The sequence below is a fragment of the Myxocyprinus asiaticus genome, chromosome 16, assembly GCF_019703515.2.
Source record: "Myxocyprinus asiaticus isolate MX2 ecotype Aquarium Trade chromosome 16, UBuf_Myxa_2, whole genome shotgun sequence".
NCBI lineage: Eukaryota > Metazoa > Chordata > Actinopteri > Cypriniformes > Catostomidae > Myxocyprinus > Myxocyprinus asiaticus.
Window position 1 is genome coordinate 37,634,938 of NC_059359.1, and position 24,154 is coordinate 37,659,091.

The 24,154-nt window shown below is 37.3% G+C and overlaps 1 protein-coding gene and 1 long non-coding RNA gene across 5 annotated transcripts in view; one reads left to right on the plus strand and one right to left on the minus strand.

Annotated features, from left to right (window-relative positions):
* Positions 1 to 24,154, plus strand: part of LOC127454369 (F-actin-uncapping protein LRRC16A-like) — a 217,576-nt gene that overhangs the window by 151,681 nt on the left and 41,741 nt on the right. For all 4 annotated transcript variants that reach the window (XM_051721518.1, XM_051721520.1, XM_051721517.1 and 1 more), the window contains exons 21-26: positions 11,515 to 11,687; positions 11,850 to 11,918; positions 19,672 to 19,765; positions 19,924 to 20,022; positions 20,685 to 20,813; positions 23,736 to 23,867. In XM_051721518.1, coding sequence (XP_051577478.1) covers positions 11,515 to 11,687; positions 11,850 to 11,918; positions 19,672 to 19,765; positions 19,924 to 20,022; positions 20,685 to 20,813; positions 23,736 to 23,867 — 696 coding nt within the window. The remainder of the gene's footprint in view (positions 1 to 11,514; positions 11,688 to 11,849; positions 11,919 to 19,671; positions 19,766 to 19,923; positions 20,023 to 20,684; positions 20,814 to 23,735; positions 23,868 to 24,154) is intronic.
* On the minus strand, positions 3,028 to 7,203 carry LOC127454433 (uncharacterized). Its single transcript, XR_007899534.1, has 6 exons — positions 7,122 to 7,203; positions 5,479 to 5,574; positions 3,978 to 4,047; positions 3,803 to 3,895; positions 3,658 to 3,710; positions 3,028 to 3,548 (listed from the first exon to the last, which is right to left on the minus strand). It is a non-coding gene; the product is annotated as an uncharacterized LOC127454433 (long non-coding RNA).

Consider the following 24,154-nt stretch of genomic DNA (forward strand, 5'->3'; position numbering starts at 1 on the left):
TTGAGTATTTCTGTAACTGCTGATCTCCTGTGATTTTCACACACAACAGTCTCTAGAATTTAATCTGAATGATGCCAAAAACAAAAAACATTCAGTGAGCGGCAGTTCTATGGACAGAAATGCCTTGTTGATGAGTAAGGTCAACAGAGAATGGCCAAACTGGTTAGAACTGACAAAGTCTTCAGTAAATCAGATAACCGCTCTGTATAATTGTGGTGAGAAGAATAGCATCTCAGAATGCTATTCTAAGATGCGGGTTGGTGCTGTTTTGACGGCACAAGGGGGACCTACACAATATTAGGCAGGTGGTTTTAATGTTGTGGCTGATCGGTGTATAGTTAAAAGATTCAAGGAATCTGGTAAAATCTCGGTGCACAAAGGGCAAGATGAAAACCACTTCTGAATGCACGTGATCTCTGATCCCTCAGACATCACTGTCTTAAAAAAATGTCATCTGTAATCAATATCATGAACATGGGCTTGTGATAACTTTAGTAAACCTTTGTTAGTAAACACCATTCACCGCTGCATCCACAGTTGCAAGTTAAGACTTTAATATGCAAAGCAGAAGCCATACATCAACACTGTCCAGAAGCACTGCCGACTTCTCTGGGCTCAGTCTCATCTTAGATGGAAAGCAGAACAGTGGAACTGTATTTTTTGGTCTGAAGAGTCCACATTTTAAATAGTTTTTGAAACAGCCATCATGTTCTCCAAAGAGGCCAAAGAGGACAAGGAAAAGCCAGTGTCTATATGGGCCAGGGGTGTGCCAGTGCCCATGGCATGGGTAACACGCACATCTGTGAAGGCATCATTAATGCAGACAGATATGTACAATTTTGGAGAAGCATATACTGCCATCCAGCACCATCTTTTCCAGGGATGTCCTGGCATTTTCAGCAGGACAATTTCAAACCACATACTGGCGAATAAGCAGAGAGTGCGAGTACTAGATTGGCCTGCCTGCAGTCCTGACCATCTCCAATTGAGAATGTGTGGTGTATTATGAAGCGCACAATATGGCAATGAAGACCCTGTACAACTGTGCAGCTGAAGACCTGCATAATGGATGAATGGGGGAAAATTCCACTTTATAAACTTAACAAACTTGTGTCTTCAGTGCCTAAATGCTTAATAAGTGTTATTAGAAGAAATGATGTTTCACAGTGGTATTTGACTGTCCCAAAATTTTTGGAGTGTGTTGCAATCATCTGATTTGAAATTACTGTACATTTAAAAAAAAAAACAATAAAGTTCACAAGGTAAAACATCACACTGTGTGTAGATGTGATGCTTTCAGTGTAGCAAAGGGTAAATATAATTTACAAATCACTCCATTATGTTATTAGCATTTTTCATACTGTCCAAACTTTTTGGGAAAAAAATAATTCTCCCATATGAATTATGTCCAAAACTTTACTTGCCTGCATACCTAAAGAATGTACTTTTATTAATGGCCAAGAAGTTCTTCATCAAATGCAGTACATACTTTGACAGTAAAAGTAGAAAAAATTAAAAGTTGTAAAGACACCTTATATAAAGCGTGCCCGGAGATTTTGTACAGGTAATCACTGTAGCTATAAACATGAAACATCACTTTCAAATGTCTGACACCTTACATTAAAAGGAGTGATAGACTGATACATCAGCCAGGTCAGTTCATCGGCTGATATTTGGTAACATTGAGACTATCAACATTGGCCAATAACTGTGCCTTCTTGGTTGATTATTTGAAGTGTTGTTAGCTTCCCTTGTAGCAGTTCCAAATTTGACCAACAGCCTTGTCAGTTGAAACAACTGAAACATTTTCTGTTTTCAAGTACTTTTTTGTGTGAATTTTGGACACTGGGATAACAGCTCTTGTGGTCTTTCTTCCTGGCCTTTCTTTCTGTCTGATGCTCCTCATAGCTTTTGAAATGGCTGATGGGCACTTACTGGTCGTTCAGCATCATGCCAATCAGTTTCCTGATGGCCTCTCGGCAGCCTCAAAGGTAGTAAAATATATGGATCCATAAACCTTAGACCCATTCACATTGCAGATGACTCTGCATTACAGGAAGTCCCCGAAGACATAGAATAATTTATAAAGAGAATTACCTCCAGAACGTTGTTTACAGGACGAGGCCATTGTTGCAGTCTGTGTACAAGATGTTAAACTGATGCAGCTGATAAGTCCAGTATATAGTCAGACTAAGCAAATAACTGAAGGTCTCTGAACATTTCTGCTCCTTTTATAGGGCATGAACATTCTAAATCACCATTCTACATTGTGATGTAATAATTGAAAGTTCTGTTGAAAGTTCTGTGTCAGAGTTCCATTCTTTTGTGTTGTCATAACTAACAAGCTTTAAAGAAAAACAACTTTAAGGTCAGATAAATGAGGTGAAATTGTATTTTGTTCAAGTTTGACCCTTGAAAATTGTATATAGGGTTGAATTAACAATGAGCAAGTTATTGTGCATCATCACCAAAACATGATTTGCATGCTACACATGATGCATATATGTATAGTATATATGGCAGAAGTATTAAGAGTAGTATTGTGTCGCATGAGTGTGCATCTTTATCCTATTTGAATACAGTGGCTACTGAGTTGTTGCGAATCGGTGCCATAGTTACATTTGCATTGCATTTAACAAGGTCAACTCTAATTTTGGTTAAACGTTTCCACAGACTGTTTTACAACATTCTCCACTTTACAGACAGTGTTACGTGTCAGTTGGATGCCTGTTGGAAGGTAAAAATGTTGCAAAACTCGAGAGCTTGTAGATTTGAATTTGAAAACGTGTACAACCAATACTTGTAGATGTAAGTCAGTACACATTATTAGAGTAAACATTTGGTTTGACTCGTTCCGTGTAATGCAAGTCCAAAGATGTGATCCACACAATCCATTTGCAATTGAATGACTCTTTTAATATCCGTTCTGTTATTTACAAATAATTTGTTGATTTTTTTTATTTTTATTTTTTTGTCAATATGCTGTATCATACTCAAAGAATAAATGATTTTATTAGAGGACCTACAATGGCAATGTTGAAAACTTTCAGAAAAAGTTTTTTGATTTTGTTCCAGTTTAATAAGTGCGGTGTTCTAATATTCAATGTGTCAGTCAGGTAACTGTACAAATAAACCCATCTGTATTCATGTATTGGATATCAAAATAAAATATCCAGATATCACACAAACACAATTACAGTTTATTCTAGCTAACTGCAGGTGTGGTTATGGAGGTGCTAGAAGGAGGCATGCGTATGTGCACACTTGTCTGCAAACTCTCTGTCTGATTTGCTGCTTTTGGTGTTCAGAGTGTGGTAAATCGAATCAGATCTGCTCCTGGGGTCTACAGTCTGGTAAACTGGATCTGACAGGATTCTGTTGGATTCAAATTCTTCATATTGTGAATCTTCCTGGCTGTTTTCTGACATTTGGCCCTTGCAGACCAAATCTGATTGGCTGTGTGGATCTTCATTCTTAGTATTGGATGTCACTGTGACATCCATGTCAACATGTTGCTGGTCGAAAGGAAGTTCATAATCGTTGTCATTCTAAACCAGCACACAAAATGGAATCAGTGACTCATAAACTGAAAAAACTTTTATTTAAAAGTTGTTGGCCTGTTTAATTCATTGTGGTGTAGAATGGGCTCAAACTCACCTGTCCGTGTCTACTCTTCCTGGCTCTGTGTTTTGACCATGCTGACGGACCTGCTAAGATGACAAAGAATTGTAAATTTGAGGACATTTTCATATATACGGATGAAAGTATAAAATTGATTAATTAAATAATTAAGATTGTTTACTGTTTCTCTTTTTTCTGTGGTGGAGCAACAGTGCCAGGAAAAAGGGCAGTAGTGTAATTGAGGCCCCCACAAAGAGGAGAATTTTCAGCCAATCTGTTGAGAATTGCAAAAACCCTGATCATTTTTTTGCATCATAGATAATACAGATGTATATGGCACTCAGTTCGTTGCTAACCTGAGAATCCTGTAGACTGCTTGTGACTGAAGCTGGTGTTAGTAAGTGAAGATCTTTCTGTAAGTAAAGGCTTGATGCAGATGTAGAAGTTCATTAGAAAAATTTAATATTCTATAAGAATTAGAGCTGTCAAAGTTAACAGGTTAACGCATGCGATTAATTAAAAAAAATCTTTCTTAATCGTGATTAACGCATTTAACGTTAATAAAACATGAACCAGCATGCTGGTCAAAGAAGGGCGGAACCTCTGCAATGTGCCCACCTGGAGTCAATACACTGACACACACACACACACACACACACAACAGCCGTTTCAGTTATAATTTGATGGAGAAAGGAGCTCCTAACATTATTTGTTGTACAAAACAAGCCCAGACTAGACTTGTTACAGAAATCAAGTACGTTGCAGCCTCTGTAAGGCACAATTTAAAAGCACATCAAGTCTTAAATTTCACGAAAATGCAGAATGAGAGGTTTTTGTCTGCAAACGCTTTTCATGTGGAGATCAAAGCGGCACTTAATGCTGGCATTGACACCCTGACGTGAATCATGAACGCGGCTTCTCAATTGCTGTAACAAAACGGATAGCAACAGTCTACCGGCAAATTAAGATTGTGAGAGTTTAAGAGATTTAATGCCCATTGTAATGAATACTCAACCTATGATTGCATAGTTCTTTCAATTAGTCAATCTCCCACTTAGAATTTGCAAAACGTTTAATGGTACTTGAATTGGTGGTATTTTATCTTTATACTGTCGAAGGCTTTATTTGGAAAATGTAAATAAAGCTTTATTGTTACATTTTTTTTTTTCTAAGTAGGAAATAAATGCATTTTGACAGGAAAAGAAGTATATATAGAGTAAAACTCCAGCACATTCAAAATCTGCGATTAATCACGATTAACTATGAAAAATTATGCGATTAATTGAGATAAAAAAATGTAATCGACTGACAGCATGAATAAGAGTATATGACTTTAGAACATAGTTATAGATTATGATTAAACAGACACATTATATTGTGTTTTTGGAATACTGTATAAACCAATCAGCATACTGGACTGGAACTTTGCTGTAAACTTCAGTATTTTTTAATTTTTTTATAATACTGTGTAAAATAGTAATTGATGAAGAATGTATTCTTTGGACAAATTATAGATTTGGATGATAAAGTTAAGGAAATTATAAACCAATAGTGTATAATTGTTTCTTACAAAGCTGTATAAAAACGTCACTATTAGGTGGCTATGATTTTGCCAAATATGACATGTTCCCAGATTAACATCTTTTGATAAGAATAGCATTCAAGCCCCCACACCCATATTCCTATCACTAACCCTGAAATCTGATTGGTTGATAGCAATGTTGTTCTGGTATGCCAAGAGATGCTGAATCAGGAATGTGTCGTACTTGGCAAAATCACACTCACCACATAGATAACAAGGTGTGGATGAATCTGACATGAGTTGTATGTGGTCAGTTAAAGAAGAGTGTGTTTTACCAGTCATACTGGAATCATGGGATGTTTCTGTGGTTTGAAGAGTATAAGGGCTTGGAGAGACTGTAGAGTTGAATGCAGGGGCAAAACTGTGAATTTCTGTGAAAGAAAATATATTTTTTTAATAGACCGAGACTGTGGTATAAACACAGCAGCATTTATACTCAGGAAATGGATCATCTCAGGAATGTTATAAACATGATGAGCTCTTTGTTTGTAAAATGTTCATACACAGAGAATGTGCTGTAGTGGTTCAAATTAATATGCTGAAGGAATATTGGTTTCTCCTTTAACACTCCTATGGTATTGAAAAATGGCACCTCCCTTTGGTATTCGTGGTCATTTTTGACCAGAAATTTTAGATGTGTAATGCTTTTTTTCCCCCATTTTTTTATATGATAATGATACCATTTCTTCCATGAAGTAAGAACAATTCTATAGTAAAAAAAAAAAAAATATATATATATATATATATATATATATATATATATATATATATATATATATATATATATATAAATATATTTTGCAAACGTGTGTGTGTGTGTTTTGCATTGTGTGTGTGTGTTATTGTCTCACCCCTTCATTTCTGTGTGTGTGTGTGTGTTTAGCATTGTGACTGATTTAATTATTTATTTATTTATTTTTTTACAAAAGGCTCTGTCTCACCAGTTCATTTTTGTGTGTGCTTCACCCTGTAATTTCTGTCTCTTTATTTCTGCATTGTGGCTGATTTATTGATTGTATTTGAAAGATAAAAAGAATGCTCTTTCCCATACATTTTCAGTGGTCGTTTGGTAAATTCATTACCAAAGGTGTCGCTTTTTTTTTTTTTTTATGACCACTTAGACTTATAGAATTAAGGCCAAATTGTTTTGTATGTTCAGATGGCAAATGGAGGAAAAATTACCAAGTCTTGTACTGCTCAGATAAAGGAAACCATTTTTATTAAATGAGGAAAATTAGGAGGGTTAATGAGACTCTAACTTGTATGTCCTGGTATCATTAGGATCATGATAGTAAGTTGTGTTGCGTACAGTCCGTATGCTGCCAACGGCTACAACATCCAGCAAAGGAACAGAGAGAGAATCATAAGTATACAATATACAGTAGCGCTAGAAGTATTTGTACATTTTGGCTACACATTTAGACATTTTCTTGCAATTACTTTTAACCAGCTGGTCCAAAGGTAATTTTTATTGGATGAATTAAGTCTTTTCACCTCAAGTTCACACAAGTGCCCTTTATTTTGTTTGGTTGGTTGTTTTTTGGCTTGGAAAGTGTTTGTTTGTGTGTTTTAATAAATGCCACTTGGTTAGATTTTTTTTTTTTTTTAATGTAATGCAATGATATTCGAACATTAAGTGTGGCTTGAGTGTCCATATACTTTTTGGGGCTACAGTATTTGTTCTATTTTTACTCAATTGCTTGATTAATAATCAGAAAACTCTTTAGTCTTGAATATAGTCTTATATTTTTAAATTATTCTTAATGACAGCTAAAAACTTTTTTAAATTGTTTACATTCACTATATTCATCAAACCATTTGGTGCATTTGATTTTGAAAGCAAAACCATTTCAAAAAGCCAGAATACTTATATCAGCATAAATGTGTTATGTAAATAAGAGCTGTGTACTTAACTCACTTGTAAGCATAACTAGGACCCCAGCAGATATGGCTGTCATTGTTCCTCTTTCAGAAAATGAATCGTGATATGAGAGCAGTTGAGCTTTAGCAGATCCCTGCGGTGTAGAGTTGGTAGTCACAGGAAGTGGCCACGTTCATAAATATATCTCAGTGTCTGTATATGTTGTATGAGGACTTTTCATTGAGTTCTTTTAAAGGGATATTTCATACATGTTCCAATTTGTATGATTTGCTAACTGCTGTGGAACACAGAAGGAGATGTTAAGCAGAATTACAGCCTCAGTCACCATTTGCTTTCATTGCATCTTTTTCCATACAATTAAAGTATTACATTTTTTTTTTTTTTTTTTTTTACTTATAAATTGCCTGCCAGCAGTGAAAAACAGGCTAAATGGTTTTTTTTTTTTTTGAAGAAGAAGAAGAAGAACGGACCCTATCGATATTTAAAGGTCAAAATATAGACCTGGGCTTGGTCCACTAAACAACCACCTTGCAATGTGCTAACAAGCACTCAGAACACCTTAGCAACCTCAAAGCAACAGCTACAGTACAGCCTCACAGTAAACCCTTGCACTGTAGTAGTGAGATTTGCATTGGCAAACACTTGGTAAAATTATGATTTCTTAATAAAATATAAAAATGTAGTCATTATTATACCATCTGATATTGTTATATTGTTCTACAATATCTATCTGTACTTCTGACTTTAGTGTTAAATATAAAATCTGGAAGAGACTAGATTTTTACTTTAATACTTATATTGTGGTATTGTGTTATAGACTTTAAAGGAATAGTCCATATTAAAAAATATTTTAACTCATCCCTCCTTTTAAAAAAACAAAGATGGAGGTTACAGTAAGACACTTACAATGGAAGTGAATGGGAAAATTTTTGAGGAGTTTAAAGGCAGAAATGTGAAACGTATTGTTTTATGAAAGCACTTACATTAATTCTTCTGTTAAAACTTGTGAATTATTTGAGCTTTAAAGTTGTATAAATTGTCGCTTTTACAGTCGTTTAGAGCTTTAGGGTTTACAGCATTACATTGTCATGGCAAAAAAGTTATAAAATTAGATATAACTTTAAACAGAAAAGGTTAGTAAGTGATTTTATCACACTAAAATCATGTTAACATACATATTGGTTATGTCTTGTGGCTATATTTTTGAAGTTATTAGTATTTTAACGTTTACAGATACTTGTTGACCCCTCTCCAAACATAGCACTTATGGTTATGACCATAAAGCTCTATTTTGGTCTCGTCACTCCAAATTTCAGTGTGCCAGAAGCTGTGAGGCGTGTCAAGGTGTTGTCGGGCATATTGTAACCGGCTTTTTTGTGGCATTGGTGCAGTAAAGGCTTCTTTCTGGCAACTCGACCATGCAGCTCATTTTTGTTCAAGTGTCGTCGTATTGTGCTCCTTGAAACAACCACACCACCTTTTTCCAGAGCAGCCTGTATTTCTCCTGAGGTTACCTGTGGGTTTTTCTTTGTATCCCGAACAATTCTTCTGGCAGTTGTGGCTGAAATCTTTCTTGGTCTACCTGACCTTGGCTTGGTGTCAAGAGATCCCTGAATTTTCCACTTCTGAATAAGTGATTGAACAGTACTGACTGGCATTTTCAAGGCTTTGGATATCTTTTTATATCCTTTTCCATCTTTATAAAGTTCCATTACCTTGTTACGCAGGTCTCTTGACAGTTCTTTTCTGCTCCCCATGGTTCAGTATCTAGCCTGCTCAGTGCATCCACGTGAGAGCTAACAAACTCATAGACTATTTATACACAGACACTAATTGCAATTTAAAAAGCCACAGGTGTGGGAAATTAACATTTAATTGCCATTTAAACCTGTGTGTGTCACCTTGTGTGTCTGTAACAAGGCCAAACATTCAAGGGTATGTAAACGTTTGATCAGGGCCATTTGGGTGATTTTTGTTATCATTATGATTTAAAAAGCAGACATACAACTATGTGATAATAAATGGCTTCATATGATCACTATCCTTAAATAAAATACATATTTTTTGCATGATTTTTTGATATGTTCAAAATCAATGCCAAAATTTCACAATTTCTGTCAGGGTATGCAAACTTTTGAGCACAAATGTAGATTGGTTTTCACTGTTGTTTTTTTGAAAGACAAACAATAAAAATTCCCCAAATCTCACATCAAAGAGCATTTTTAGAGCTTTACACATTAGTGGACCATATTCATCAGAGACTGCATTGTCTGTCACTTTCTTTTTTTTTAGAAGTCTTTGAAAGGAGATGCATCATTAGGGTCATTTGGAAGGACCTAATAATAGATGTGGCTGTAGCAGTAGATGCTGGCATGTGCAGCTTTGTAAAACTTGGTTTTTTGCAACCACTGCTCCCCTCACTTGCTCTTAGGTCCAGATATTTATCTTTAACATAGACATAATGAAAACTAGAAACGTGTCTGTATATACAGCTATACAGTTTTAAAAAAACTGTGTCTGTCTTGGTCGGGACTTAGTTGAAGATCAAATCAAATGACCAATTTATGAAGAAATCCAGGTATATCCATCAGTTCACAATTTTTATCTGCAACTGCACATAAATCTTATTTGCATGTACAGTATATACACTTGTGTGCCAAGTGAGAATAAAAATGACATTCTCTTTACTAAATCAGTGAATCATTTGCTAAACTCAGAAGCTCTCCTGAGTTAGCAGACTCACTTTAAAGCATACTGATCTTCAAGTCAAGCTCTTCTTTAAATCCAGTCAGTCTGCGTGTACTTAGCGCCCCTCCTCCATAGACATCAGCTAAGAGTGTTGATACTGAAGCTGACCTTCCATAATCTCTTGCAAATGAATCATTCTGCGTTTGAAGTGGCAGATTGTTTTTAATGTCCGGGAAAAGGCTCGTATGTGAATGGCAAACAGTGATAATCCTGCCTAAATGACTGAGTCATATAGGAAGAAAGACTGAAAGAAACAGAAATATGTATTTAACACAGGGAGCAGGACAGTAAGAAATGAGCAACCTGATTAAGAATAACCATTTATTTATTTTTTACAGAGGATAGTGAGTTTCTGCTGATTTCATTTCTGATAGTGCCTTGCTGAAAGTCTGATGATATTAGACAAAAGCTTTACTGTTGTTGTAAAAGCACTAGAGAAATGAGAATGATACATTAAAATCAACATAAAATCAAAGTTGACCCTGTTTGCCATCTTAATAAAAAAATAATAAAGAAATGTCCTAATCCTAATTTTCTTCAAAAATGTCATCTTAAAGTTATTGACTTCGTAATCATTCACTTAAAGATAAATAACTTGCTAATGCCTGCTAAGCTGCATAGGCTTGGATAATAATGTTAACCAATTGCCAAATAGCCATTTAGGCATTTTTATTGTCACGGTTGAAGGCAGGACTCAAAAATGCAGAGAATGGGTTTTTATTAAATACAGCAAAAAGTAACAAAACAAACAGAACAAAGCAAATAGGTATCCAAACAGGAGAACATGACTGACAGGAACAGACTGATAAGATAACAAGACGAACAGGCCCAGGACAGAGCACATGAGGAGACTAAATAGGGAGAGAAATCAAACAGGTTAACAAAGAGGGCAGGTGCAACTAATGAACAAATAATAAGCAGACAAGGAGGCGGGGTATGACGCAAGACTGAGAGACACGTGGCAATACGGAAACAAAACAAAGCCACGTGCTTTGACAGACACAAACGCACGAATGACACGAGCGCATATCGCCAGAAACTACTAGGCAATATGCGCTCATGCCAAATGGCAGATGAGACAAGAGAATGTATGGTAATGCCAACAAAGCGATGCCATGCACTCTCACACTAGACAAAATTTGAGTGTACACCGCAAAGCAAATACCACGCAGCAGGCGACAAAATGAGATGGGACATCTGTGCGAGAGTTCGGGCGCAAATGGTTAACACAACGATTTATTGCCAGTCAATAGTTAATGTTATGGCAATGGCAATGGCAATGTTATGGCAATAATGGCAAATAACTGTACATTTGGAATGCTCTCAAGGAAGACCTTTAGACCTTGTTGTGGCTACATTGTGGTATCAAATGATAAAATTAATTTCCACCCCTTTTTTTTTTCTTTTTTTTAATGAATATCCTGTTACACTCTGGGGAAAATAAAGTCACATTATAGAAGTAAAATGGGTTGCGAATGCCATTTCATCTTGACTTTAATTGCATGTATGATAAAGCAAAGAGATGCAGGTGTAAAATGTCTCACTATTTTATATATTACTGGTCATACCCAGAACATAATAGTTCAAATTTGGCTGGTTATTGTTGAAAGATCATAATAACAGTAATTAAAAATTATCTCTCGATTTCTCTTGTCTTGTCTCTTTTTTTTTTTTTTTTCAGCCTCTGACATCTCTCTCTTTGGCGGACTCCAAGCTGAAGACTGACCTCGCCATTGTTCTGAACGCTCTGGGCAGTAACAGCTCTTTGACTCGTGTGGACATCAGTGGGAATGTCATGGGAGACATGGGAGCAAAGATGCTGGCCAAAGCTCTGCAGATCAACAGCAAACTCCGGTGAGCACCCACAATACCTCTCTTCAGCACCATGTGTATGATGAATTACTGTTTGGTCGTCCAAGAGAAATGCCTAGAGATGATCATATCAGAGATTTCCTTTCTCAGTGTTATATAATGTTCATGTGACTGAAATTGATTTGGTGCACTGTTGTTCTTCAGGACGGTCATCTGGGACAGAAACAACACCAGTCCACAAGGTCTTCAGGATGTGGCAGCTGCATTGGAGAAGTGAGTATCTGCCTGATAGTTTGTGGATAGGTGAATTGAAAAACATTTTACCCCAATTTCAAAAGAAAAATAAGAAAGTATATGTTGTATATTTGCAGTAAAAGTGGCCTATTTTAGGAGTGTAAAGACTTTTCCATTGTGATATTTAAATCAAAGTAGCATAAATTAAAGGCAATACAACAAATACCATAATGTTTAAATACTTTAGAATTTATATGGTTTGGTTTGATTTGTTGTTTGGGTTTGTTTGGTTTGTTGTTTTTTATTTGGTGTGGTTTTGTTTGGTTTGTTGTTTTTTGTTTAGTTTTTGATGTTGTTGTTCGTGTTTTTCTCAACATTTTGGCCTCCCGTCCACACTGAGATGGCGTTTGTGACAGCGAAAACTGAGCTTTTCGAAAACGCTCTCCCAAGTGGATACGTTTAAAAACGCTGTCTTCACGTTGTAGTGTGGACAGGAAAAACGGAGATATCTGAAAACGATGACGTATTTGTTGTCATGTGACGCAGTCATTTGATCCATTCAACCCTAAACAATGAAGATGGCGGCCCATGATATAACGCCGTTGTTGTGCCTGCTATCCACTTTTATAAGGTTGTTTTTTGTTTTTTTAATCCCCTTTTTCTCCCCAATTTGGAATGCCCAATTCCCACTACTTAGTAGGTCCTTGTGGTGGTGCGGTTACTCACCTCAATCTGGTTGGCGGAGGACTAGTCTCAGTTGCCTCTGCTTCTTAGACAGTCAATCCGTGCATCTTATCACGTGACTCGTTGTGCATGACACCGAGGAGACTCCGCATGTGGAGGCTCATGCTACTCTCCGTGATCCACGCTCAACTTACCACATGCCCTATTGAGAGCGAGAACCACTAATTGCGACCACGAGGAGGTTACCCCATCTGACTCTACTCTCCCTAGCAACCGGGCCAATTTGGTTGCTTAGGAGACCTGGCCGGAGTCACTCAGCACACCCTGGATTCGTACTCGCGACTCCAGGGGTGGTAGTCAGCGTCAATACTGGCTGAGCTACCCAGGCCCCCCTTTTATAGGGTCGTTAAAGATAAATGTTACTTTGTACAACCTTCATATTGCATTCCTTCAAAGGCAATGGGAAGTTTACTTAGAATTGCTGTCCGGCGACGGAACACAAGGACAATTGCGTTTCAGACCGTACAAGGAACACCGATTTTTCGCAAATGAATTTTCTTATGTTTCAGTGTGGACAAGTACATTTTGGAAAACACTTGAAAACAACGTTGTGGCACGAGGCCACATAAGGGCCAGAGTGGCACTGGTCCACCCAATCAAAACTGCAGGAATATACTAACAACAAGCTGCATTTTGTTGCATGCAAAATAGCTCACATGCAAGATTATCATCATATTCCTGTTATAAATACAGTTAGTACAGTTTTTTGATACAGTTTTGTTCCGATTCAAAATGTTTTTATTTCAGATAAAAAGTTTGATATGGTTATGGTGAACTGAAATGTGTTGCGGCACGATTCTCACGTCGCTCACGTTCTCTGCACTGCGCAGCGCTATACAGTCATGTCTGTAAACAGGTCCACTTACTGCGCTTAGCACCAAGATAATGTATCCACGCTTTGTCACACTTTATTATTATTATTATTTATGTGGGAGTGTGGTAGATGTTTCTGTAGATGACATTGCAGGGTATGAAATTAGTGAGTAATTTTGCTTTGCAAGAAACGTTGTTAGACCCAAATACATGTGTTTGAAGAAGCACACTTGATCATATTTTTAAAAACAGATGAAAGAAAAGCTGTCAATGCGCATCTCTGATTCACTTTGTTTTCAGAGGTTTATTGGCATGTTGGCTCTCACGCGCGCAGCGCAAGCGTGTCACGTGGAACACGCGCAAATGACGAGTTCTCACTATTTCTTCTCTGTCTGTAATCTGGGAACAATTTGCAGAAATAGTGTAGTCTATGAGAACGCTTAATATGATCGCAGACCATCTCAGGTTGCAAGGACATTGGGGTGACAGGTGAATATATATTTATATATATATATATATATATATATACAGGTGCATCTCAATAAATTAGAATGTCGTGGAAAAGTTCATTTATTTCAGTAATTCAACTCAAATTGTGAAACTCGTGTATTAAATAAATTCAATGCACACAGACTGAAGTAGTTTAAGTCTTTGGTTCTTTTAATTGTGATGATTTTGGCTCACATTTAACAAAAACCCACCAATTCACTATCTCAAAAAATTAGAATATGGTGACATGCCAATCAGCTAATCAACTCAAAACACCTGCAAAGGTTTCCTGAGCCTTCAAAATGGTCTCTCAGTTTGGTTCACTAGGCTACACAATCATGGGGAAGACTGCTGATCTGACAGTTGTCCAGAAGACAATCATTGACACCCTTCACAAGGAGGGTAAGCCAGAAACATTCATTGCCAAAGAAGCTGGCTGTTCACAGAGTGCTGTATCCAAGCATGTTAACAGAAAGTTGAGTGGAAGGAAAAAGTGTGGAAGAAAAAGATGCACAACCAACCGAGAGAACCGCAGCCTTATGATTGTCAAGCAAAATCGATTCAAGAATTTGGGTGAACTTCACAAGGAATGGACTGAGGTTGGGGTCAAGGCATCAAGAGCCACCACACACAGACATGTCAAGGAATTTGGCTACAGTTGTCGTATTCCTCTTGTCAAGCCACTCCTGAACCACAGACAACGTCAGAGGCGTCTTACCTGGGCTAAGGAGAAGAAGAACTGGACTGTTGCCCAGTGGTCCAAAGTCCTCTTTTCAGATGAGAGCAAGTTTTGTATTTCATTTGGAAACCAAGGTCCTAGAGTCTGGAGGAAGGGTGGAGAAGCTCATAGCCCAAGTTGCTTGAAGTCCAGTGTTAAGTTTCCACAGTCTGTGATGATTTGGGGTGCAATGTCATCTGCTGGTGTTGGTCCATTGTGTTTTTTGAAAACCAAAGTCACTGCACCCGTTTACCAAGAAATTTTGGAGCACTTCAGGCTTCCTTCTGCTGACCAGCTTTTTAAAGATGCTGATTTCATTTTCCAGCAGGATTTGGCACCTGCCCACACTGCCAAAAGCACCAAAAGTTGGTTAAATGACCATGGTGTTGGTGTGCTTGACTGGCCAGCAAACTCACCAGACCTGAACCCCATAGAGAATCTATGGGGTATTGTCAAGAGGAAAATGAGAAACAAGAGACCAAAAAATGCAGATGAGCTGAAGGCCACTGTCAAAGAAACCTGGGCTTCCATACCACCTCAGCAGTGCCACAAACTGATCACCTCCATGCCACGCCGAATTGAGGCAGTAATTAAAGCAAAAGGAGCCCCTACCAAGTATTGAGTACATATACAGTAAATGAACATACTTTCCAGAAGGCCAACAATTCACTAAAAATGTTTTTTTATTGGTCTTATGATGTATTCTAATTTTTTGAGATCTGGTGATATTCTTGACAGGTTTCGTGATATTCATCTGAGTGTATTTGTGAGTGTTCATGATCAGTACTTAGGTTTTCTACTGTACATTAATTTCCTTTTATAACACTAATACAGTGCATTGATACAGTATTACAACAGCACAACAATGCTTGACCAAATACTTTCCACAGGGATGACTATATTATAACAGCTCAATTAAGATCTCAGTATTTTCTCTAAGCTGTTGGTGTAATGGGTCATACTAGAACAGCTAAGTGTTCAGTGCCCTAAAGAGATTCACTTACAGTAACACAGAGATCGGCAGCTACCGGATGAAGCTGTAGGCACTGGATCTGGATTTATGTATTCAAACGGGAGATGAAAAATGGCAGAGAGACAAAGATAAAAGAGACTTCTCACCCACACGCTGAGATAGAATACCAGCTTTGGCCAAATCCTTCATAGCAGAGATGGATAAAACTGGGGAGAGATAAAACAATGTTGAATTATTCTACAGTTCTTCTCTCTGTGATGTCATGTTTCTGTCTATTATTTCTTGTGTTGATACTTTTATCCCGATACTTCATTTGGAGAAGGAAACAGTAAGAAGAGGGGGTGAGAAATTCTGGGTGGTAGAGCTGGGCAATATATTGCAATGATATTAATAATACACTTTCATTTGGCCATTCATTTTCCTAAAGACTTAACATCTGCAGCAAAAACATCATTAGTTTGTAAGTTCGATTCATTTCAGTGAATCAGTTAAAATTGTCTGCATCAATAAATCGATTTAAAACTCATCACCCAAAAAAGTTAACGGAAATACCTGTGCGGCATTTTACATGCTTTTAAATATTTTAGTAATAAAATGTGTGGTAAAATATTACTGTTTAGTGTGTATTATTATTTATATTGGTGCATAAAAATTAAAAAGATGAAATATCATTCTTTTGTTCTTTTAGTGAAAATGAATGTGGAAATCATGCCTTATTTTCAACTAGATTTGTACTGTATTTGTACTGGCATTAAATATATTGGGCTACTACTGGGTTGCAATGGCTTTTTGGTCAAAATGATGTTTCGTCTGATATACAGAAATACCAAGATATATATTGAATATCGTCAAAAGGTTCAAAATTGTGTATTGGATCGCCTAGCTCTAGAATGGAGCTTTAGGATTTGTATTTTTTTCTGGGAATACTGCTGAGTTACTGATGTGACTGATGGGGTAGGAGTCTGATTCTTTGTCTCTCTCCTCGATTCACCCTCATTTAAATCTCATTTACATATGATCACTGGAGCTCTGGCATTGGTTGGCTGCTTCCAGCCAAATGGTGCTCCACAGAGAGGTAATTTGGCAGTGGCCTGGAGAAAACGTATGATGGAGGGAAAAGACAAAAGGATGCAGATAATGGTGGATAGAGGCAGAGCATGAGGTGGTCGGGCAGACAGAGAGAGAGGGGGATCTTCTGGGACTGTTATTGTTGCCCTTCCATTCATCAGTCATTCTTAAGCCCTTTTTTACATTGATATTGACATACATTTGGGTATGAAGAAATGAGGGTTTTCTACCATGTACTTTTTGTTGCAGAACAAAGGGCAGAAGAATGTCAGGCTGTCTTAATAGTTTTTAAATATATTAACCTAAAAGATAAATAGTTATGAGTTAAGGGTAAGGAAATAAGCTAGACACTAAGACTGGTTGTGCATACTGCCAGTGATGAAGGGCAAGTATATGGCAATTTTATGTCACAATTGTGGCTCACTAGTTTACTTTATCCTTCAACTCTGGGGCATTTTTGGGCTGAATTAAATGAAAAAAAAAAACAAAAAAAAACATGTAAGTGTGTAATTCTGGTTCTGTTCACTCCATCTCCCTCTGATAAGTCTTATTTTATTCCACTAGATTGCAGCAAGTACTAGAAGAAAGCTTTTTTTTTTTGCTTACAGCAGCAGTGATCGGCACATTAAAGAGACATTTGTAATTGATGTGTACAGAAATCATATTTTACTTTGTGATTCTTTTGAAAATCTTTCGAACTGTGGTATTAGGGCAACAAAATACTGTACAGTCTTATTTCCAAGAATGAGAGAATTCATTTGATATATGATTTGTCTATTTAAGTGCTATTTGAAAGACTTATATTAATATTTCTACCACATGACCTCTAGGTGACGATGATTTGCGACACAAATGTTTTCAGGCCTTATTTTGTTATTTTATGTAACATAAATGCAGAAGCGATGGTTATTCTTTAAAAGTTCCGATTCTAAGCTTTTCCACATATCCCTCACTTATGTATTCGAGACTTGAACATTTTAAACGTAAACCTTTTTTTTGCGACATTAAAGAGGATAAAAGTATGTATTTTACAATCATCTGCACAATACACTTCATTGAAGAAGTATGAACATTGACATGCAGCTCAAGTAATCATCTGTTTTGTTTAGGACTTAGATCTCTTATCTCATACAGTAAGTGCAAATTATTGGATTGCTTATCTGAATATGGTGGTAAGCAGGGTAAAAAATTTACCAGAGCTCAGGGCAAAAGGGCCTTTTGATATTCAAAATGTGGGGTGCAAAAAATAGCCGTGTAGTGAATTCATGTTTTAACACATTATAATATTTGATCTAGTTATGGATTTATTCCCTCTGCAGACACTGTGAACTTCCCTTTAGTAGTGGCAACAGGCCTGTTTCTTTCAATTCCTCCCACCTAAATCAGTCTGTCTACGACGGGCCCGCTCTCTGTAAAGACTCCATGAATATTTATGGGAAATGTCAGGTATATTCTCCATTTTCATAAGATCCGTAACCTCTGTAATAATGTCATGTCTGAATCAATTAGAGTTAGAGATGGCCTTGTTTCATGCATGATTTGTCATCTTTGGTGACTGTGCTGCTATTTTTGTTGTGCTTGTTTTTGTGATGCCTGAAGACCAAGTAATATTTTCTGTTGAACGAGCTCTGTTGAGAAAACATCTGGCTCCTCCAGCCAACGCTTAGTATGTGTGTTTGTTTTTTTGTTTTTTTATCACATTAATCTTATATCCTTACTGCTCCAAATAAATACAAAATCTCTATTTAAAATATATAGGGTATATTTAAATAAAAAACATGCTTATTTTTACATACATTCCAAGTTGCACTGCCCATGTGTCCTTTAGGCGTCCAACATCTCCTAGCAGTAAAATCATTAACTTTAAAGATGGTTGGGTTTCCCCGTCAAGTCAAAAGATGCAATGATCTGCTTTTTAAACCTATGAAATGTTTTAGTTTCAGCAATATTGTAACAATTGTTCAAGATTCCCTTATTAAAAGTTCATGTGCCTGCACCATGATACAGTGGTCATACAGTGGAAAGATGGTAATACCACGGTAATATGATATAGAAATATTATTAAATTGATATGCTTTATATTGATATATATTATCATTTTTATGTACCATAGAATTTACGTGGCACTCCAACCAGGTACCATGTACCAATGGTACAAAAATGTGACATTGCCTTTATAGCATGTCCAAAAAAAACATGATAGTACCATGGTGGTTTTTGGTACTTCTTTCTTAGTGTTGAGGGTTTATATTTATTGATTAACATGTGTAAATGGTACAAAATATTCTTTATGGTTCTTTCCGTACTACAGACGGTAATATGTACTACACTGTTTGCATAATTGAATTTAGGGTAGCACTTTGTTGTAATAGTGTCAATTGCATTTTGGTTTATGTATCTGAAAGATGTGTGTGACATTGCATTTAACGTGATTGCCGATGTAATTTAATACACTCACTGAGCACTTTATTAGGAACATTATGGTCCTAATAAAGTGCCCAGGTCTTCTGCTGTTGTTGCCCATCCGCTGTCAGCAGTGCAGTGCATAAAATCATCCAGATGCGGGTCAGGAACTTCAGTTAATGTTAACATCAACCATCAGAATGGGGAAAAAATTTGATCTCAGTGATTTGGAGCATGGCATGATTGTTAATGCCAGATGGGCTGGTTTGAGTATTTCTGTAACTGCTGATATCTTGGGATTTTCATGCACAACAGTCTCTAGAATTTACTCAGAATATTGCCAAAAACAAAAAACATCCAGTGAGCGGCAGTTCTGTGGACGGAAATGCCTTGTAGATGAGAGAGGTAAACAGAGAATGGCCAGACTAGTTCGAAATGACAAAGTCTGCGGTAACTCAGATAACCACTGTGCCGCTGTTTTGGCAACACGAGGGGGACCTACACAATATTAGGCAGGTTGTTTTAATGCTGTGGCTGATTGATGTATGTGTGTGCAACTAATGAATCTCATTATCTTCCTGCAGGAATTTCACCATCCGATTCATGCCCATCCCCATCATTGATGCATCCCAGGCACTTAAAGCCAGTCCTGAGAAGACAGAGGACGCTTTGCTAAAGGTGTACCTTTCTGCTTTTACAAGAGGAATCACATTGAATTTGTCAAAGGATTTGCTAAAATAGATGCTTAGAAACCTGCAAGCAACCTTGTAGACCCCATTTCTAAGAAATAAACTTTATTCAACAGAAAAAGAATGAACTCTTGTGTGTGTTTGTAGATTGAAAATTACCTGTACAGGAACCATGAAACCCGGAAGTACGTCCAAGAGCAAGCCTACCGACTCCAGCAGGGCATCGTCACGACCACCACACAGCAGGTGAGAACTCTATGACATAGGCCATTGGTTCTTAACCCTGGTCCTGGAGTACCCTCAACACTGCACATTTTGGATGTCTCCCTTATTTGACACCCAATTCTGCTCATCCTCTACTAATGAGCAGATGAGTTGATTCAGGTGTGTTAGATAAGGGAGACATCCAAAACATGCAGTGTTGGGGGTACTCCAGGACCAGGGCTGGGAATCACTGACACAGGCTACTTGCAATGACTGCAATGAGCCCAGATTAGTCTAGCAATACCTGCCTCAAATCGATTGACATGATGGTTATGGTATTCTGTTCTGTATTGACGCCATATTATATTAATTGACATTAGTTTGGCCTGCGAGCTACAATGGAAAGTATTTGTGCAGCGAGTTCACAAAGACCAATCTCGACTTATACCTTCAACAAGTCATAATTTTGCTTAGGTGTTGTTCAACAAGTGCAATTTAACCTAAAGGAACAACTTTCTTGGTACCTCTAGCACTGATGTACACTAGAAAAGTGTACAAATCTGATAGTGGATTGTGTCTTAAAATAAAATGTGTTAGTAGATGGATTGAATGGTCAGTTCAAGTTTAGTGACTCCTCTCTCCAAATAAGCCCTTTGATGAGCTGTAAGAAATATTTAGTGTTTAATCTTCAGTTTTCTCTTTAGATGATCGACCGGATATGTGTAAAAGTCCAGGACCATCTCAACTCTCTCAAGAACTCAGAGAAAGACGCTATCCAGGAGGATGTCAGAATGGCAGAAAACCTCATGAAGGACGCTAAAAACTCAAAAACAGTAAGGCAAAGTTGCATTACTTCCATAGCAAGACATTCATAGCTACATTGTCACCATTTGAACCATAAAAAGTGATTAGCTTTTTATGGTTTATTGGCACTTTCACAGATACAGTCTTTTCCATACATTTCGTAAAATATCGTCAAACTGGAAAGATGCTGAGATGAATGAGCTGCTCTCAATCTGAGCAGAGCTATTCCATGAAAGGACATCACAGAGTTTTAACAGCATTTTGGAGCTGATGTGTGAATAGTTGCAATACAGATCTAGATAGATAGTTGGCCTGGCAAAGCCTTGTCTGAAAATTTAAACTAGATTTAAGTTAGTTTTAAAACTAGATTTAGTTAGTTTTAAGTTTGATGGATATACAGACATTACAATATGACTAACAGCCAGCAAGCTAGACTGATAGTCAGATAAAATGTCAGATACAGTGAGAGAAAGAGACCAATTTAAATCAGATCAAAGGCCTTTTGTGGGTTTGTTTACATTTTAATTTTTGACAGTTGGAGTTTGAATTCACAAACATTTTGTCAATGTAAGTCTATTGGATTTTTCAGATTTTGTTTTTCATCGTCCGCTGTGCGAAAACCGTTAGTCCAATCAGTTAGAAAATACGAAGAACACTATTCCAGAACGGTCTGAAGGTCTGTACCAAGTTTGGTGCAGTTGGAAATTTTGGCCTTTGCTTAGGGATTTTGAAAAAAAAAAAAATGAAATAAAGTTTGTAGAACAAGAAAATAACCAAGTTTCCATCCACTTTTTGCACTGTTATCGACAAAGTGAAAATGCATAAAAAAAAATGTTTGCGAAATTTGCTGTCTCCTGCCCTTTTCCATTTAAATGGCCTTTTACCGATAAAATGGTGTGTGTGATGACATCATTCTTAAAATAAAAAATAAAAAACACTTTGTCGCATACGTTTTTATTTAGCACAAAAGAAATCTGCTCTTGAGGCGTTTCCATACAGAATTTTTGAGGATATCTTAATTGTGCACCTTTCGCATCACAGATGTCCCCTCATTTGTGTAAAATGGAGAGAGTACTGAGGTAATTTATTGAAATTGGCCAGCTTACTGTCATTTTAAATTCACATAATTGCAATCACAAGAAACATCAGAAGACAACGTCAAATTGGAGAAGTAGCTCGTCTGTATCTGGGATTATTGGAGAAACTGATTGGAATACCTGGCAAAATACAACAGAACAGGTGGCATCATAGCGTAATGCTATATACGCTCTTGAATTAAAAATATTGAAAGTCTGTTTACATTATGTCATTTTATTTGTCCCTCCGTAAAAATAAGTTGTGAAACACGGGGCTGTGGTGTCCGAACAACACATAAAAACTTCAACATTCCTCTTCACTTTGCTCAAATTGCACAATTTTGTGTGTAGTCTACTTTAGTCTACTAATTTTCTAACCAAAAGAAATCACACTCACTTCGTTGTCTTTTACATGGGTAAATAAACACTCGATATGAAATGCTTAAGACAAACATGCATTAGTCCATATGCAACAGCCAGTGTTATATGCAGTAGGTTTTCCAAAGAGATGTTGGAATTTACATTAAAACTCTGTCCACCTTTTCAAACAAAAAATCCATCAAAACATGGACTGTTTGAATGAATTTCTGTGTCTTTATAAAACCTTGGTAGCCTATAATATGACCTGATATAGCTGTGTTATTTATGACTTTATCTGTCTCTGTACACTTGTTTTTTTGTTTTGTTTTTTTCTCTCCCCTTTTCTCCCCAATTTGGAATATCCAATTCCCAATGCGCTCTAAGTCCTCGTGGTGGCGTAGTGACTCGCCTCAATCCGGGTGGCGGAGGACGATTCTCAGTTGCCTCCGCTTCCGAGACGTCAATCCGCGCATCTTATCACGTGGCTTGTTGAGCGCGTTACCGCGGAGACATAGCATGTGCGGAGGCTTCACGCTATTTTCCGCAGCATCCACGCACAACTCGCCATGCGCCCACCGAGAGCGAGAACCACTTTTATAGCAATCACAAGGAGGTTAACCCATGTGACTCTACACTCCCTAGCAACTGGGCCAATTTGGTTGCTTATGAGACCTGGCTGGAGTCACTCAGCACACCCTGGATTCAAACTCGCAACTCCAGGTGTGGTAGTTAGCATCAATACTCGCTGAGCTTCCCAAGCCCCTTGTCTCTGTACACTTGTTATGATTTATTTTTTTATTCCCCTTGGCGCTGACCAATTTTTTCTCTTTTTGTTTTATTGTTCGAAAAACTCATTTTGGTAAAAGACGCCGTAATCTTTACCGTCTCGGGAACGCACAGTCCACAAAAAGTCTGGAAAAACTTCCATGAACAATAAAGTTCATGAAAACTCAAGTCTCCTCATCACTCCAAGTGTTCCTCTACGCTCTGCTGTTTGTTGTGAGGAAAGATGTGATGTAAATTCTGTAATGTGACACTACATTTTTTTGCGTTAAAGCCATTTTTCAGTTTCCAAACTAGTTTTTCATGACATTTGACATGTCGACATAGGATTTATTCGCTAAAGTTAAACGAAAAATAATATAAGACAATTTGCGTTTCCATCAGCTTTATTTTAATGCGCTAAACCTTTTTTCCACAAAACAACCTTGGATGGAAACATAGTTAATGTTGGCTTTGTCAGGTCAACATAAAAAAGTAGAAAAGCAGTTGCTTGTGTGCATTCCAGATATGATACATTTACCAAAAAGGTCATCAAGTAATAATACTGCAGTTTAAAAGGTTTGATATGTGAAAGTGGTTTATGAAAGGGGCATAAATCCACACAGTCATTTCTGGACTAGTGTTTAACAGATGATCTCTTGTACAATTGTGGAAACACTATATTAGCACTGAATCACACTAATGATAAATATGCATTTTTGGTATAGCAAAATCTCTCTGATTGACCCGCAGCTTCTACCCAACCTGTACCACCTGGGCGCAGCATCCAGAGAGGAGGTCAGTGCCTCTTCAGTGGGACCCATCCAGGAGAAACTGGACTCCATGGCAGGAGAGGTGGCACGGGTCATGGATGAGCAGCTCCAGGTAACCTGACGTCAAACACATGTTGATATTTGATATAGGTTTCAAACACAGACTCGGACTTTGCAGTGTTTGTGTTACCTTAGTTACCCGTCTGACCTAAAGCCTGTGTGATATATCATATAAAACCATAATATATTTTAGCACCTTGTTTCATTTGAATTAGTGCCAGTTGTTGGCCAGTTTATCACTGCTAGTTTGCTGTTTCACTCAAATAAATATTGGTATTCAAAGAGCCGCTTCAGAGCTGTCAGTGTCTTTGAAAGCCTTTCAAAAATGTTGTTGATGCT